The 15,778-nt window shown below is 43.7% G+C and overlaps 2 protein-coding genes across 3 annotated transcripts in view; one reads left to right on the forward strand and one right to left on the reverse strand.

Moving 5' to 3' along the window:
• Nucleotides 1-1,137: 1,137 nt before the first annotated feature.
• thbs1a (thrombospondin 1a) lies at nucleotides 1,138-9,721 on the forward strand. The gene is made up of 22 exons (XM_080480703.1): nucleotides 1,138-1,286; nucleotides 1,371-1,457; nucleotides 2,024-2,583; nucleotides 2,677-2,755; nucleotides 2,835-2,924; nucleotides 3,013-3,122; nucleotides 3,455-3,580; nucleotides 3,870-3,966; nucleotides 4,087-4,260; nucleotides 4,347-4,523; nucleotides 4,616-4,789; nucleotides 4,881-5,161; nucleotides 5,253-5,471; nucleotides 5,564-5,671; nucleotides 6,067-6,226; nucleotides 6,330-6,448; nucleotides 6,841-7,075; nucleotides 7,179-7,406; nucleotides 7,489-7,760; nucleotides 7,851-7,948; nucleotides 8,037-8,176; nucleotides 8,274-9,721. Exons 2-22 carry the CDS (start codon nucleotides 1,394-1,396, stop codon nucleotides 8,279-8,281), a joined length of 3,519 nt encoding a protein of 1,172 aa, XP_080336829.1. The 5' UTR covers nucleotides 1,138-1,286; nucleotides 1,371-1,393; the 3' UTR covers nucleotides 8,282-9,721.
• A 2,206-nt stretch (nucleotides 9,722-11,927) lies between these two features.
• fsip1 (fibrous sheath interacting protein 1) overlaps nucleotides 11,928-15,778 on the reverse strand; it is a 40,942-nt gene continuing 37,091 nt past the window's right edge. For both annotated transcript variants that reach the window (XM_080480453.1, XM_080480454.1), the window contains one exon: nucleotides 11,928-12,430. In XM_080480453.1, the coding sequence (XP_080336579.1) occupies nucleotides 12,323-12,430 (108 nt within the window). In that variant the 3' untranslated portion in view covers nucleotides 11,928-12,322. The remainder of the gene's footprint in view (nucleotides 12,431-15,778) is intronic.

A 15,778-nucleotide genomic window follows, 5' to 3' on the forward strand; every position in this document is an offset into this window, starting at 1 on the left:
ATGCATGATAAGTATTTAATTTATTCCAAAATGTATTATTCTTATTTAAAAAGACATTTTAATTACATTTTAATGATACATTTTCATAGAAAGTAGTTAGTTGCAACTATTCCTGATAAAAATTGGCATCTACGTTCAGTTGATAGAGGATTTGATGTCTATACACACACCATGCTCCAACAAACACCTTTTTCCTATTAATACGTTAGTGTTTAATAAAATTACATTTAAAAAATGAGCTATAAAGTCCATTCTTGTCATAAATTGTGCTCATCTAATAGTTACTAAACCATTTATGTGGATTTCTTTTTACTTTAAAACCCGCAGGTTCTTAATGTGTTGTATATTTTGGATGGTCTCGTGCTGGTCATATTGTAGATCACTTAGAGTCCTATTTTTGCACATGATTTTGGTGCAGACAGGCAGACAAATAATTCTTCAACAGACCTGCAGAGCTCGTATCTTACTCACTGAGTCCCCTGGTGGCCATAAAGGGTATAACAACATTTAAACCGCCTGCAGTTTGTTTAAATATCAACTCAGATCAATACAAAGAAGAAAAATAATGTAGTTGAGTGTTTTTTTATTATTATTATTATTTTCATATACTAATAAGAACTCCTTTGTCTTTATGTTCTGCCCTCTGTTAGATCTGTGAACTCATTCTGGTTTGAATTGAAGTCTTTATGTATTCCTCTAGAAGTTAAACGCAAGTAAGATGAATAATTAATCTTTTGTTTGACCGGAAACGACCAAGTTTTGGCTCGGGTGTGTGTATGAAATATTTGTCCGGTGATGGAAATTCAGCTCAGGAATGCATTTTTTCCCCCTTGTGTGTGTGTGTGTGTGTGTGTGTGTGTGTGTGTGAGAGAGAGAGAGAGAGTGTGTGTGTGTGTGTGTGTGTGTGTGTGTGTGTGTGTGTGTGTGTGTGTGTGTGTGTGTGTGTGTGTGTGTGTGTGTGTGTGTGTGTGTGTGTGTGTGTGTGCGTGTGTGTGTGTGTGAGTGTGTGCGTCTCGGATATTCCTCTGACTGGCTGTGAGGTAAGAAAACAAGTCCGTCCCTCTCATCCCATTGGTCCACTCTGGATCTCAGGAATGTCCCCAAACTGTTTAAATAGCTCTTATATCGACGGGATAGGGCAGTAGAATAACTTGAAGCATCGGAATTAAAACAGCAAACCGACTTCTAAAAGAAGAGAAAGAGGATAAGTGATCAAGCAAGGACTTCTTTTCTATTTTCACAAGACTGTTGTATTTTGTATTTTTTATTGTTTTTTTATCTTCAAGGTTTGTAGACAGATTTTGTGTCTATTTCTCTGTTTTATGTCTGCTGGATATGTTGAGTAATCCTGTGTGTTGTTCTTGAAATAGGACTTCAGTTTGAGATTTCAACCATGATGCTGTGTGGCATCTTTTTGCTGCTGATGCTTTGGAGTTGCGAGGGCGCACGGTTGGCAGGTGAGGATGGAAAGAAAAACTCTAACCTCTAACTTTGTCAATTGTTTCTTTAAAAAAAAACGTTTGTTACTTGTTTCGTTTCACGTGTGAAGAGTTTTAGAATAAAGATGACTCAGTAAGAGTGAGGTTTTCACGACATTTCTATAAGGAGTGGATGAAGTTTCGTGCGTTACAGCCGAGTTTTCTCTGATTTTCTTTGAAAAAGAAATACTTTGACAAATCAGTTGTTTGTTTTAAACAAACAGTTTTAAAGTAGAGATGAATGAGAATGAATGAGGCTTCTGTTACATTTCAAAGACGAGTGGATTTCCTGCGCTCCAGCCGCTCTCTCAGTTGTATCTTTAAAAAGAAAACGGGGAAAGAAAATCGATGTCAGATGATTCTTTAAAAATATATACTTGGTCAGTAGTTTCTTTTCAGTTCCGAAAGGTTTTTAAGTACAGATGAATCGTATGAGTGAGGTTAATGTCACATTTCAAAGAGGAGTGAATGGAATTCCGTGCGCTCCGGCGCACCGGCGAGAGAAACTTGAAAGTAACGCGTGTGTTTGTTCTCCTCGGACGCAGAGAGTCGGGATGATAACAGCGTGTTCGACCTGTTCGACTTGGTCCGGGTCAGCAAGAGACACAACGGAGTGGGTCTGGTGAAGGGCGCGGATCCGTACAGCCCCGCGTACAAGATCCTGAACGCAGACCTGATCCCCCGCGTCCCCGACAGCTCCTTCAGGGACCTGCTCGACTCCATCCAGGTCGAGCGGGGCTTCCTCCTCCTGGCCAACCTCAAGCAGTTCAAGAAGACTCGGGGAAGCCTGCTGACCATCGAGAAGACCGACGGATCCGGACCCGTTCTGGAGATCATCTCTAACGGGAACGCGAACACGCTGGACGTGGTGTACTCTACCGAGAGCCAGCAGCAGGTCGTGTCCATCGAGGACGCGGACCTGGCCACGGGACACTGGAAGAACATCACCCTGTTCGTGCAGGACGACCGCGCGCAGCTGTTCGTGGGCTGCGAGGAGATCAACGTGTCCGAGCTGGACGTGCCCATCCAGAGCGTCTTGACGAGGGAGGTGGCGGACATTGCCAGGCTCAGGATCGGGAAGGGAGCCGTGAAGGACAGGTTCATGGTAAGATTTGATGTGTGGACGAATCTAATCATGAATAAATGTCACATAAACTTCAGACAGATGTAATTTTAACACCCTTTTCTCTGCATTTAGGGAGTTCTCCAGAATGTGCGCTTCGTCTTTGGCATGACTCTGGATGCCATTCTGAGAAATAAAGGATGTCAAACTGGAGGTAAATATCTTGACTGACTAATAATCTGATAAGTGATAACTTTGAATACAAAATAATCTCCATTCCTCTCCCCTTACAGCTACCATAACTGATGTCCTGACTCTGGACAACCCGGTGAATGGCTCCAGGCCTGCCATCAGGACCGATTACACAGGACACAAAGCCAAAGGTGAGACTTCTCCTCCCTCAACGGTCTACTTTATGGCTCTGCTGTAAAATTTTAAGAGCAGAGATCATTTCTTGGTTGTTTTATTCAGATCCGCAGTCTGTCTGTGGCTTCTCCTGCGAGCACATCGCCAGCATGTTTAAGGAGCTCAACGGACTCAATGTGGTCGTCAAGCAGCTGTCCAATGAACTTCAGAAAGTGGTAAGCTCCACTGAGGTCTGCTCTATGTCATCATCCCCCTCTGAGCCACTTGTCGCTGTAATGACAGCCTCCGAGGCCAAGTCCTTAATGAGACCCATGTGAATACACAAATATGTTTGGCTGACAGTTGCATTTGCACTGCTTCACTAGATTCAAGCAATGTCTTAATCACGGTGTCGGCTTGCCATCCGCTTGTACTGGAACTTTGGCAAAGTGAAAGTTTTCCATCATGCATCCTGAGGAAACCCTAACTTTTACTCTCTCTCTCTCTCTCTCTCTCTCTTGCTCTCTCTCTCTCTCTCTCTCTCTCTCGCTCTCTCTCTCCCCCACAGTCCCAGGAAAGCTTATTCCTGAAAAGCCAAATCAAAATCTACAGCGGGGTTTGCCTACACAACGGCATCGTGCACAAGGACAAAGACGAGTGGACCGTGGACGGCTGCACCGAGTGCACCTGCCAGGTGAGTGTCATCACACCTGCTGGAATGTAACAGGCCGAGAAAATGACTTCCTCCATGCCTGCTGCGGCCATGTTGATGTTAGCGCCTCCTGATAGAATCACTCTGTCTCTAACTATCAACCAGCCATCTTGAGGTCAGGTGTCTGTTAATGGGAGAGTGTGAGAGAGGATGATGTTTTCCCTCGACACAGCAGGAGTATTGTCTCTCTGATAAGATGTGCAGTAATTAGCCTTGGAACAGGGCCAGCAGATCTTATTCTTTACACTCATTATGTTGTTCTTCTCCCCAGAACTCTGCTACTGTGTGTCGCAAGATCTCCTGCCCTCTGATCCCGTGCACTAACGCCACCGTGCCCGACGGCGAGTGCTGCCCTCGTTGTGGACCTCGTAAGTTGTCTTTTAAATTTGATAAACCTGTGATTCTTTTGGGGGTTTTTTTTGTTTTGTTGTTGCTTTCTTCGAATAGCATTTTCCCACAACTGATTTTATCTTTCTTCTTCCCCACAGCAAATGACTATGCTGAGGATGGTTGGTCCGCTTGGTCTGACTGGACTCATTGTTCAGTGACCTGTGGCCGTGGCATCCAGCAGCGTGGACGCTCCTGCGACCGCATCAACAGCAAGTGTGAGGGGACTTCTGTCCAGACCCGTGACTGCTACCCACAGGAATGTGACAAACGCTGTAAGTCATCAAACTTCCTCATCGCAGCTGCTCTGATTTGACATTTTCTGGGCTTGTGGGGTTAATTGTGTATGTATTTCTCACAGTCAAGCAGGATGGAGGCTGGAGCCACTGGTCACCCTGGTCTTCGTGCTCTGTGACCTGTGGCGAGGGGGTCATCACTCAAATCCGTCTCTGCAACTCCCCCACGCCACAGATGGGAGGCAAGGACTGCGACGGAGAGGGACGTCAGACCAAAGTCTGCAAGAAGTCACCCTGTCCGAGTAAGTCAAACACCAGCAAAGTGTAGGAGCAGCAAAGTTTTCCTGTGCTCAGGGCACGACAATGAATGTGTTGTTTTTATTTAACCTTACAGTCAATGGAGGTTGGGGTCCTTGGTCACCATGGGACACCTGCAGTGTCACATGCGGTGGAGGAACTCAGATGCGTAAACGTCTGTGCTCTGACCCCGCTCCCAAATATGGCGGAAAGGATTGTGTTGGGGATGCAACTTTGACTCAGCTTTGCAACAAACAGGACTGTCCCATTGGTAAGCATCCGCTAAACTAAACACCCACACCTCACACTTCACACTTCACAGCAGATCAGCTTTGTAACATCTTGATCCCTCCTCCCCACAGACGGTTGTCTCTCCAACCCCTGCTTCCCCGGTGCGAAGTGCATCAGCTTCCCCGACGGCTCTTTCAAGTGTGGCAGGTGTCCTATTGGCTACACTGGCAACGGCGTCACCTGCAAAGACATCGACGAATGTAAAGAGGTCCCAGATGCCTGTCACACTCATAACGGAGTCCATCGCTGTGAGAACACCGAGCCAGGATACAACTGTCTGCCGTGTCCCGCACGGTTCTCCGGTCCTCAGCCCTTCGGAAGAGGAGTGGCGCAGGCGACGGCTAAAAAACAGGTTGGAACAAACACCTGCTCGCCTACTCGTCCTTTGGAGTGGTACGCTCTGCAAATTTCATTTGTATTCACACTTTGCCGATTTTCTTTAGGTGTGTGCACCTCGTAACCCGTGCCAAGACGGTAGCCACAACTGCCATAAAAATGCCAACTGCATCTACTTGGGCGTCTTCTCCGAGTCCATGTTCCGCTGTGAGTGTAAGCCAGGGTATGCAGGGAATGGTCACATCTGCGGAGAGGACACTGACCTGGACGGTTGGCCAAACATCGACCTGGTGTGTGTGGCGAACGCCACCTACCACTGCAAGAAGGTTAGCCACACTCAAAAGGCCATTTTTAGCACACACACACACACTGTTATTGTGAAAACTGCTTCTTTAACCACTCCTTTCTTCCTCTATAGGACAACTGCCCCAACCTTCCCAACTCCGGCCAGGAAGATTACGACAAAGATGGCCTGGGTGATGAATGCGACAACGACGATGACAACGACGGAATCCCCGATGATAGGGTAAGCAATCGCAGCTGTCTTTTTAACCCTAAAACTTTCCTTAAAAAAACCAGACATGGCAACCATCCTTTCTCTGAGTGGTAGGAATGTAGAGTCTGTGTTTGTGTGCAGCTGAATGTGGAAAACTCGGAGCACAGGAATGGTGTTTTGTATTTTCTGCTTGAAGTCAGAATTGAGGACAGGCTTCTTGCCCACAATTCTCTGTGTGGAATTGGAAAGTTGGGAAAGAAAAATGCAGTGGTAGAAACTCTGATGGAATTTCACATTCCAGCTAAAAAAATAATAAATAGTAATGATATCAACACTGGAAAAGCACATTTCTGTTCCTATAAATATAATTTCCTTGAGTCATGACCCATTTTACTAACAAACCTGATATGTCTTTTTGATTTCAGGACAACTGCCAAAGAGTATACAACCCTGCTCAGTACGACGCAGACAGGGATGAAGTTGGTGACAGTTGTGACAATTGCATATTTGAAGCCAACACCGACCAAACCGACACGGACAACAACGGCGAGGGCGATGCCTGTGCTGTGGACATCGACGGGGATGGTGAGGGACTTCATTCAATTCAATACAACTGATGCCTTCCTCTCATTTGCACAGTTATAACGCATTGAAATAAACTGTATGTTTTATTTTTCCCACTCGACAGGCATTCTGAACGAGAACGACAACTGCCCGTACGTCTATAACGTGGACCAGAGGGACACCGACAGGGACGGGGTGGGAGACCACTGCGATAACTGCCCACTGGAGCACAACCCCGATCAGGTAATGTCAGGATGTCACCTCTCACCTCCGTATTAGAACTGGTCAGTGTTAATAAGAGAGAAGAATGTGAAGGCTTTGTGGCAAAAAAACTTCTCTTCTCTTCTCTTCTCTTCTCTTCTCTTCTCTTCTCTTCTCTTCTCTTCTCTTCTCTTCTCTTCTCTTCTCTTCTCTTCTCTTCTCTTCTCTTCTCTTCTCTTCTCTTCTCTCGAAGACACTGGACGATTGTCTGTCTTGACATTGCTTGCATACCTGAAAACAAGAGAGTGCATTTAAATCACACCTCTCATATCCGAGCCGGCGAATAGCAGCAGGGTGATTTATCTGAAGTTAGGACAAACGTCTCACAGTGTGTCCGAGAAATCTCATCCCAATGGAATTCTGTTCTCCCGCAGATCGACTCTGATTCAGACAACGTAGGAGACAAGTGCGACAACAACCAGGACATTGATGAAGACGGCCACCAGAACAACTTGGACAACTGCCCTTATATCCCCAATGCCAACCAGGCCGACCACGACAAGGACGGCAAGGGTGACGCCTGTGACCACGACGATGACAATGACGGCATTCCTGATGACAAAGACAACTGCAGACTGGTCTTCAACCCTGATCAAATAGACTCTGATGGTGAGCATTTCACACACAGAACACAAATGACATTGCTGCCATAGGCACAATATGAGGCATTCCTTGTAAACTTCCATGATTTTCATCGGCGTGTTTCTTCCAGGTGACGGCCGAGGCGATGTGTGCAAAGACGATTTTGACGCGGACAACATCTTGGACATCTACGACGTGTGCCCAGAGAACTTTGACATCAGCGAAACAGACTTCCGTAGATTCCAGATGGTTCCTCTGGACCCCAAGGGCACATCTCAGATTGACCCCAACTGGGTGGTCCGGCACCAGGGCAAGGAGCTGGTGCAAACTGTCAACTGTGACCCCGGCATTGCTGTCGGTATGTAGCACACCAACAAGTGCGCATCCACACGAAGCGGGAGCAGAAAACTGATTCTAAAGCGTCTCTCATTCCCGTTCAGGTTACGACGAGTTCAACGCAGTCGATTTCAGCGGAACGTTCTTCATCAACACCGACAGAGACGACGACTACGCCGGCTTCGTGTTTGGCTACCAGTCCAGCTCCCGCTTCTACACCGTGATGTGGAAACAGATCACGCAGACGTACTGGTCTAACACACCCACAAGAGCTCAGGGTTACTCTGGCTTGTCAATCAAGGTGGTGAACTCCACCACGGGTCCCGGCGAGCACCTGAGGAACGCCCTGTGGCACACCGGTGACACCGCAGGACAGGTAAGGCTGTGTTAACTGAGTATTTAGGACAGTTTTCAATATATTTTTCACACTTTTCTTATATAAACTATCATCTTTTCACATTTTCAGGTCCAAACTCTGTGGCACGACCCCAAGAACATCGGCTGGAAAGACTTCACTGCCTACAGATGGCACCTGACCCACAGACCCAAGACTGGACTAATCAGGTGAGTTTTAATCATTCTCTTTGATGCAGATTGGATTAAGTGATATTTATGTCACAAGGAGCTCATGAGATGACATGTTGCTTTGCAGAGTGGTCATGTACGAAGGCAAGAGAATCATGGCTGATTCTGGAAACATCTACGACAAGACGTATGCTGGAGGGCGACTAGGCTTGTACGTCTTCTCTCAGGAGATGGTTTACTTCTCAGATCTCAAATACGAATGCAAAGGTAAGCACACAAGTGATGAATACACATTTTTTTAAAAACAAAACTTATCTCCCAGGACCCGACCTATAACGTGTTTTCTGTCCATCGTTTCTTTCAGATACATAATCGGACCACGGAGACCGTATGAATCAGTGACACGACACCTGGACTGATTTGTGTTTAACTTTTGCACATTGGCGGTATGACGAGCAAGTGAGCTGACGCGAGGCGAAGAGTCCTCTGGAGCTAAAGCCAAATGAACGTTCAATGATAATTCTGCACGAAACTCAAATTGCGAGCACGTCTCTGCTCAGAAGACAAAATGGCTCTCTCACTCTTTTTGCTCTGATCTGCATTGAAAGAGGGCCACGTTTTATCGCTTTGCACACCTGAACTGTTGGTGGTATTCCTCTGTGGATGAGGGACCAAAGGGATGAGTGTTTTTTAAAAAAAAAAATTTTTTTTAACCTTTTTAAAAATATTTTTTGAGCATTATTATCCATCTGCTGTGGACACAAAGATACTTCTTTAAGTATGAAGAAAACGGTAGGAAATCTTTCTTAGGCCAGGGTAAAAAAAAACCCTTTGAAGGAACTGTTGAGGGACCGTGGACAGTATGGACTGATTGTTTCTATCAAAGAGAGTGAATGTTGTTTGTGTGTTTGCGTATGTGTTCCACCTTTTTTTTTTTTTTTTTTTCAAAAGCATAGTTACAAAGACAACAATTGAAACCATTGTGATGATGCCTATAATACAGACGTGTACATACAGGATGTATTTGAGCACAGTGTAGGGCTGGCCCAGAACGTTAGTATTCTCAGGAAAGAGCACAAGGAGATCCAAGGAGGGCATGAAATTCAGGACAGCACAGGGCTCCAAAGCAGGTACAATACACACTGCTTGGAAATAGTAAATATTAACAAATATTGTGTTGATATCTCTCGTTTACTGGACGTGTCAAGGGACATAAACAGCAAGGGCCAGTCTGTAAGATTACTCGCTGTTTGTATTTAGGCTGAATTCTTCTTTTCTGCACCTTATAATTATTTCATATGATCAAAACATAAAGATCCCCTGAATATATGTACAGTATTTTTTAACCAAGACATTCAGATTTATACCTGCAGTACCTTTAAAACATCCTGCTTCTACACAGTGTGCATGACTGGAGTGCCTGAGCTTGTGTGTACATTTCCGACAAGAGGGGTGAAAATTAAACCCCTGATGTACAAATATTACCTCATTAATTCTTTTTGTATTGAGGCCAGCAATACACAAGAATCACTTAACAACAGAGTATAAATTGGTTGGCTTCTTCTTCGTTTTTTTCTTTTTTTTTAAAGCAAGACTTTTAGTACCATTTTTTTAATGCTGTATATAAGATATTTTGTAGCAAAAAGAAGCCCAAACAGGAACATTAAGAATTACAGAGATGTTGTCTTGATTATTTTTTTCTTTGCAAAATGTATTTCTTGTGCAGTTTTGATAAATTATTGTTTGTCTTATGTTAAGGTTATTTCATTTGTGTGTGTGTGTGTGTATATATATATATATATATATATATATATATATATATATATATATATATATATATATATATATATATATATATATATATATATATATATATATATATATATATGTAATGTATTTAAATAATTTATCTCGAAGCGTGGCCTCATATGGAAGCGTTTCTGTCTGTATAAACTTATTTGCACACTGACATAAGGATGTCTTTGTTATGTTTGATCTTTCTGTATGTCTTTTTTTATTTTTTATTATTATTATTAGTGAAGCTTTTCTATAAACATTTGTACCATAGTTTCTACCCAAAGTGCTGTTTATACTCCAGTCTGTTATTTTGTAATGTCTAATGAACAATAAACTCTTCAAGAGAAAAATAAAAAGTTTCATGATGTGTCTTTGGGGAGGCAAACAAGGAATTAAATAGCTTCTTTCTTTGGAATTTTTAAACCTTCTATCACTGCTGTGTCAAGCAACTGGAATCCATTAGTTTAGTCTGGAGAAGCCTCGGAGGGAGGATCTCTGGGAGTTAACAAGAGGAACATTTACCATGAAGAAGAACCCCACGTGAGCAGCACACCCATACAGATCTGATCACACGTTTACAGAAGCATCTGCAGACACATTCAGACGCTCGCACGGGCGAGGAGAAGACACCTGAGGAATTCTTCAGTCTGGAGTCATAAATCCACCGGCTGCGGGGAAGTGAAGTGAAGTTACGGCTGTGGTAGGAATGCGCATTGAAATTCCATAGCTATAAAAAAAAACAAAAAAACAACCAACAACTGCCAAGATAGAAGCACAACTTCTTCCACAGCAGGGTCACAATGAGCTGTCATCAAAGGCACCAGCCAGTAAAAGCCAGACGGCCTCAGCACGCTGCAGGTCCCTTTACATTAGAGCCGACCTCATTCTCACCATAATGAGCTCACTGAGTTTCCATTGCCCCCGAAATGAGCAGTAACTCTTGCCTTCTGAAAATATACCGGGTCAGTTACATACATGGGATTTGTAAAAAGGACAATTGGAGTACTTGTGCTGTAGATGGATCTATGGATCTCATAGATCTTTATAAGTATGTGATTGGTTGAAAACAAAATGATGTAAAATAAAATTTTAAAAAAGTCCGATGCCCCGTTTCTATGACTTCTTAAAGTGTAAATGAAAATGTTTTGTGTTGGGGGTCTGTTTACACGACAATGCTGCTCAGAGCCACTGAGAAGGCAACATTTTGAGAACAGCTCCCGACATGGAACTTTTCTAAGAATTTCACAGACTCCATCTCCGTGGAAACGGGGCAAAATCGCAACTTTCTGAAAATGCTTGCGTCCCGTCTCCATGTAGAGGGTAGAAATGCAGCTCCTGCACATGCGAACCATCGCAGTAGTAATCAGTTTCTCTGCACGTGTTTTAGTATATAATAACAACAACGTTTTCCTCCAGAGTGTCATGACTCTCAGTCCATACTCTCCTGGGACTTGTTAGTTTTATAGTTGAGGGTCACCTGTAATAATAATCCAAACTTGGTCGTCTGTCCATACGAATGTCCGTTCACTCACTATTGTTAATGTTTATAGCATATTGCTGCACGTGTGTGGTTTTTTTACAAAAAACACAAGCTCACCCACTCGTTGCCCAACATGTGAACTACATTGTTTTCCGCTGTGTAAATGCGAACCTTTTCTGAAACAAAAGCATTTTCACTTGAAACATCGTCATGTAAACGGGGCCCTGAGTTTCACCGACGGCAGGATTCGTGTCGGGATTCCACCTCTGAGGCTCACCTGGCCGACGGAGCTTTTAATCCGGAGGAATGCGAGGTGAATTCCTGCCGTATAAGACTTGGCTCGGAGAGTGTGGGTGAGGTGAAGACTGACATGAACGGGCCCATAGATGTCCAGTCAGTGCCAGGAGAGGCAGGGCCTCTAGGCTCAGGTCAGCCAGGTGGGGACTTGCAGCTCAAGCTGTGCGAGCAGGAGCGAACAAGAAACTTGTCAATGCGATACCTAAACGGAGTAATTATTGAAGTGGCAAAATCCAGTGAAAATCGAGCTTAAAAATCCCAAATTAGAATATCTCTCTAATTTGAAAGTAGATCACCTGTAAAAGCCGGAATGACGGGAATGTGAGCAGCTGCCTGTCACTCCGGTGAAGCACAAATCATCTTTAACAGTCATGTGGGATGTCCAACCGCACTCGACTGACACACACACACACACACACGCACACACACACACACACCATATTTCACAGCAGAGGGATTTGCTTTAATACTTCAGTTAGTGTTCAGACTTCATCCCACAAATTCGCCATCAATGAACACTCATGTGTGCCGCAGAACACTCAGCATGCACCGCGCCCGGTTATTATGGATAATAAAAGCAATCTTCTGACGCTTCGGTTAGTGGGAAGAGTGGCCCCGCTGCTCTGTCTCCACAAACAGAATCATAAACACAAATGAAAAAAAACCCAAAAAAAGAAACCAAGCCGGTTGCATTTAGAAATCAGAGATCAAATAAAGTACGGACTCACAGCAGGTAATAAAGTCTCAAGAATACAATTTTTCCCACATTTGATGTATAACATAAATCAAAAGATTTCTCACTACAGCCTATAAAGATGTGTTTGTATTGTTTTCTGGTCTCATGGTGCCGCATCAGTCATCTCCAGGTCCTGACACCAGCCCTCTGTCAGCTCACATTCATCCAGTAGGTTAAGTAGCTGCTCCTCAGTGAGCTCTGCAGCCTCCCCCTGAAAGGAAACACACAAAACATAACCGTGTTTAAAATATGTTTGCACTTAAGCCTTAAAAAAGTATGCGTATATGGTGAAGATACTGCCTCCAGAACTCTGTCAGAATATCAGTGTCACATGTGCGCAGTATTACGAAACGAGTGATAGAATAGTTTTCCTCTGATATCTTCCCGACCTCCTCCCTGAATTTACTCCCAACAAATCCAGCGAGCTTCGAAACTCGGTTCCCGACAAATCCAGACAATTCTGCGTTGCATTAAATCATGACCTCACGCAACAGTGGCACTTTATACTGTGTGCTGCTGCTGCTGCTGCTGCATCCCTCGGGGCTTCCCTGGAAGCCGTCTTTAAAGGAGTACGTCCAGTTGGATCTGAGTGTTGTTTTTCCACAGATAAGCCAGACTGTTCACAAGCAGCCTGGGACTGCATGTGAGGTTATGATGAGAGCCGCCCAGGTTAGAAGGGAAAGGTCTTCAGGAGTGCAACATTTCATATTTGCGTTCGATATGAAGCAATGTGGGCGAAAATAATCAGCCACGTGAGACAGGAAACACTCGTGATGTCATTTAGAGACAATTTTAGTGATACTTCAAATCTGAAATCGTCATAATTAAACCTGCCAACCCTGAAAATGAAACTTTTCACCTACATTCAGACAATCTTGTGCCATTTCAAACAATCTTGGTAATCTTTCCTTCAACAGTCAGGTCACGGAGGCTGTGCACAACTCAGACTTTCAAAATGTACTTCCTGCCTTTGTGTCTTCCAGATTAAATACAGTATTTCCTTTCCCTCTGGTAATGGATTCAGCCAAAATATCAGAACTGTGGACCTCACACCAATCCTTGCTGCGCTCCGTCGGCTCCATGTGCGTTTTAGAATTAATCTGCAAATGTAATTACTTGTTTTAAAACCCTTAAATGGTCTGTATCCTTATTGTAGAGGGCCTTAAACTCCTTATGACCACGTTTACTGTCTGAAATTGCAGTTTATTTTTAGCTGTGTCGAAAAACATGACTCAGCACATAGAGTGAGCGAGTCTTTGCCGTTCAGGCTCTCTAGTTGGAGAACTCAGGCAGGTAATGTTAGTTTTCTCTCTGACTTTTATCACCTGGCGTTCACTGAATGACTTTCTTCTTAATATTATAACCCCATTTAATAGGATTGTATTAATGTTTTTGTTTCTTTCTAAAAGCACCTTATGACCATTGTTTTGTGCAAGTTATTTTTCAGGGCCTGTTTAAACCTTGTCTCAAGTCACAATGTTTCAATTTAGCAATTTCATTTTAGAAAAGTTTGGCATTTACACAGCAACGTTTTGAAAATGATGACCATTTACACCAAACATCAGAAATTCTGAAAACCTTGTAGTTTTCATGTTGGGTCACTAGTGGGTGCTGTTAGCTGTTTTTGAAATGAGACCAGACACATCTGTGGACAGAGAACAAAAAGCTATATTCATCGTTAAACTTCAGACAGTAAGGAGTGTGAGAGGATTACAGTGAAATGGCCTGATGAAGGATTCTTCAGTAGTTCAGCTCAACAGCAGTACTCAGGTTACAAATCAACAATTTTCCTCAAATCACAGCCTCTGCAAAGACAAAAAAATCCTATACCAAACAGTTGCTTTCTGGCCTTTTTTGTCTTCCCTGTCAATAGAGGTGAGGAAGACTCAACTGTTAAAGACAAACATGCAAAATTTTCCAGCAACATCATTTTTCCATCCAAAACAACTCTGATTGCATTTATGTACATGGGGGAAAAAAACATATTTAGAAAATAAATACAACACAACAAACTTGCTCTTTAAACAATCTTTAAGTATCCGTATTGATGTGATGGGGAGAGGAATTTACACCTTTCTCTCACTTCAACATCAACACGGATCTAAAGCAAACCTGTCATGTGACAAGTGGCTTCATGACAAACAGTAACAATGACGAGTACACAGACATTTATATGCATAAGATGATGACGTTGGATTGTTATTCCTGTTGACTCTCAACTTGAAAACTACCAAGTCCCAGGAGAATATGGACTGAGAGTCATGTCACTCTGAAGGCCTCCATTGTTTTACCCCGTTTCCACGGAAACAGAGTTGGAGCAGTTCTCCTTTAGAAGCTGTTTTGAAAAAAGTGCCTTATCAGTGACTGAAGTACTGTTTGGCGTGTAAAATGGAAGTTAGCCAACATGTCCCAGCATGTTAAGTCTTGCTATACAAGTTTAGACCACAAGGTGGTGTAATGTGCAACTCAAAGAGTTGTCAGAGGGATAAGTAACACCAACCATAAAATAATGCACAAGCGCACTGAGCTAGTAGCGAGCACCTCATTTTCAGTTGACTAAACTAATGTTAAAGTACTGATCTGCTGAGACGGGATGTCATCGAAAGCTTGCACCGCTGCAACTACAAACCAAAATGCTAGTGCAAAGGAAAGACTGTAGCTGAAGTGACTCAATGCTGCCACCTAATGTAGGACGGTCGCATGACTTTGGTGATACGCCATCTGGACGTGGCAAATGCCAAGTTCTAATAAAGAGACAAAGTACTCTTGTGATTCTTATGTTGTGACTCCGAGGTGAGACACGTCTAATTCAGCTCGACACAAGTGCTCTCAGACAGTTGCCATCGCTTGGTGTGAGAAGGCTGAACTGTGTTTAGACAGCTGCGACTTTACAGTCCAGTCGTTCCAATGATATCAACTCCCTACCTTTCAAGACTCGAGGAATATGCCAAAAACGTGTCCCGAATTGACAAATGTAAAACCTCTGAGTGGAATAGTGATCGCTGTCATCATCCTCTCAGCATGTGCTCTCGTGTTTCTCAGCATCATCACACGCTGGATGAAAAGTCCCTGCTTTAGAGGAGGAATGTCCTCATGCTGATATGCTGTCTCAGTACAGTATTCGTTTGGTTTAAGATCAGCAAAAAAAATTCAAAAAAGGCATAATATCGCTATATAAGGTAATACAGTGTTACCAAATAGTTATTGCGAGGGAAAACACGGTTGACGCCACAGTGTGACCCATCACCAGGCCCTCCTCTTCTGTAAAAACGTCTGTGAAGCCATTTCCACCTCTTGCCCATATCCCGCTGAGTCACAGACAAAATCGCATTCCTGCCGGAGCTTAAAGCTCAGCGCCGCTCATCCAGATCACCTTCTGAAGACCTCCAACCCCCCCCCCCAGACCCCAGCTGCTGATATATGAGGTATATTCATCAAAATTCCTGTCCCATATTCACGGTCCTCCTAATTATAGGTGATGGCACGTTGGCTTGTGTTACTTATTTATGACCTCTGCGATGACCCTCGCAACTACACACACATGTCATCTTCAAGACAC

The sequence above is a fragment of the Lipophrys pholis genome (assembly GCF_963383615.2).
Source record: "Lipophrys pholis genome assembly, chromosome: 14".
NCBI lineage: Eukaryota > Metazoa > Chordata > Actinopteri > Blenniiformes > Blenniidae > Lipophrys > Lipophrys pholis.

Bases quoted from the DNA above. Each gene is read 5' to 3' on its own strand.
- thbs1a (XM_080480703.1), top strand. From the start codon at position 1,394: ATGATGCTGTGTGGCATCTTTTTGCTGCTGATGCTTTGGAGTTGCGAG. The intron at 7,407-7,488 runs GTATGTAGCACA...ATTCCCGTTCAG, and splicing joins TGACCCCGGCATTGCTGTCG to GTTACGACGAGTTCAACGCA. The intron at 7,949-8,036 runs GTGAGTTTTAAT...GTTGCTTTGCAG, and splicing joins CCCAAGACTGGACTAATCAG to AGTGGTCATGTACGAAGGCA.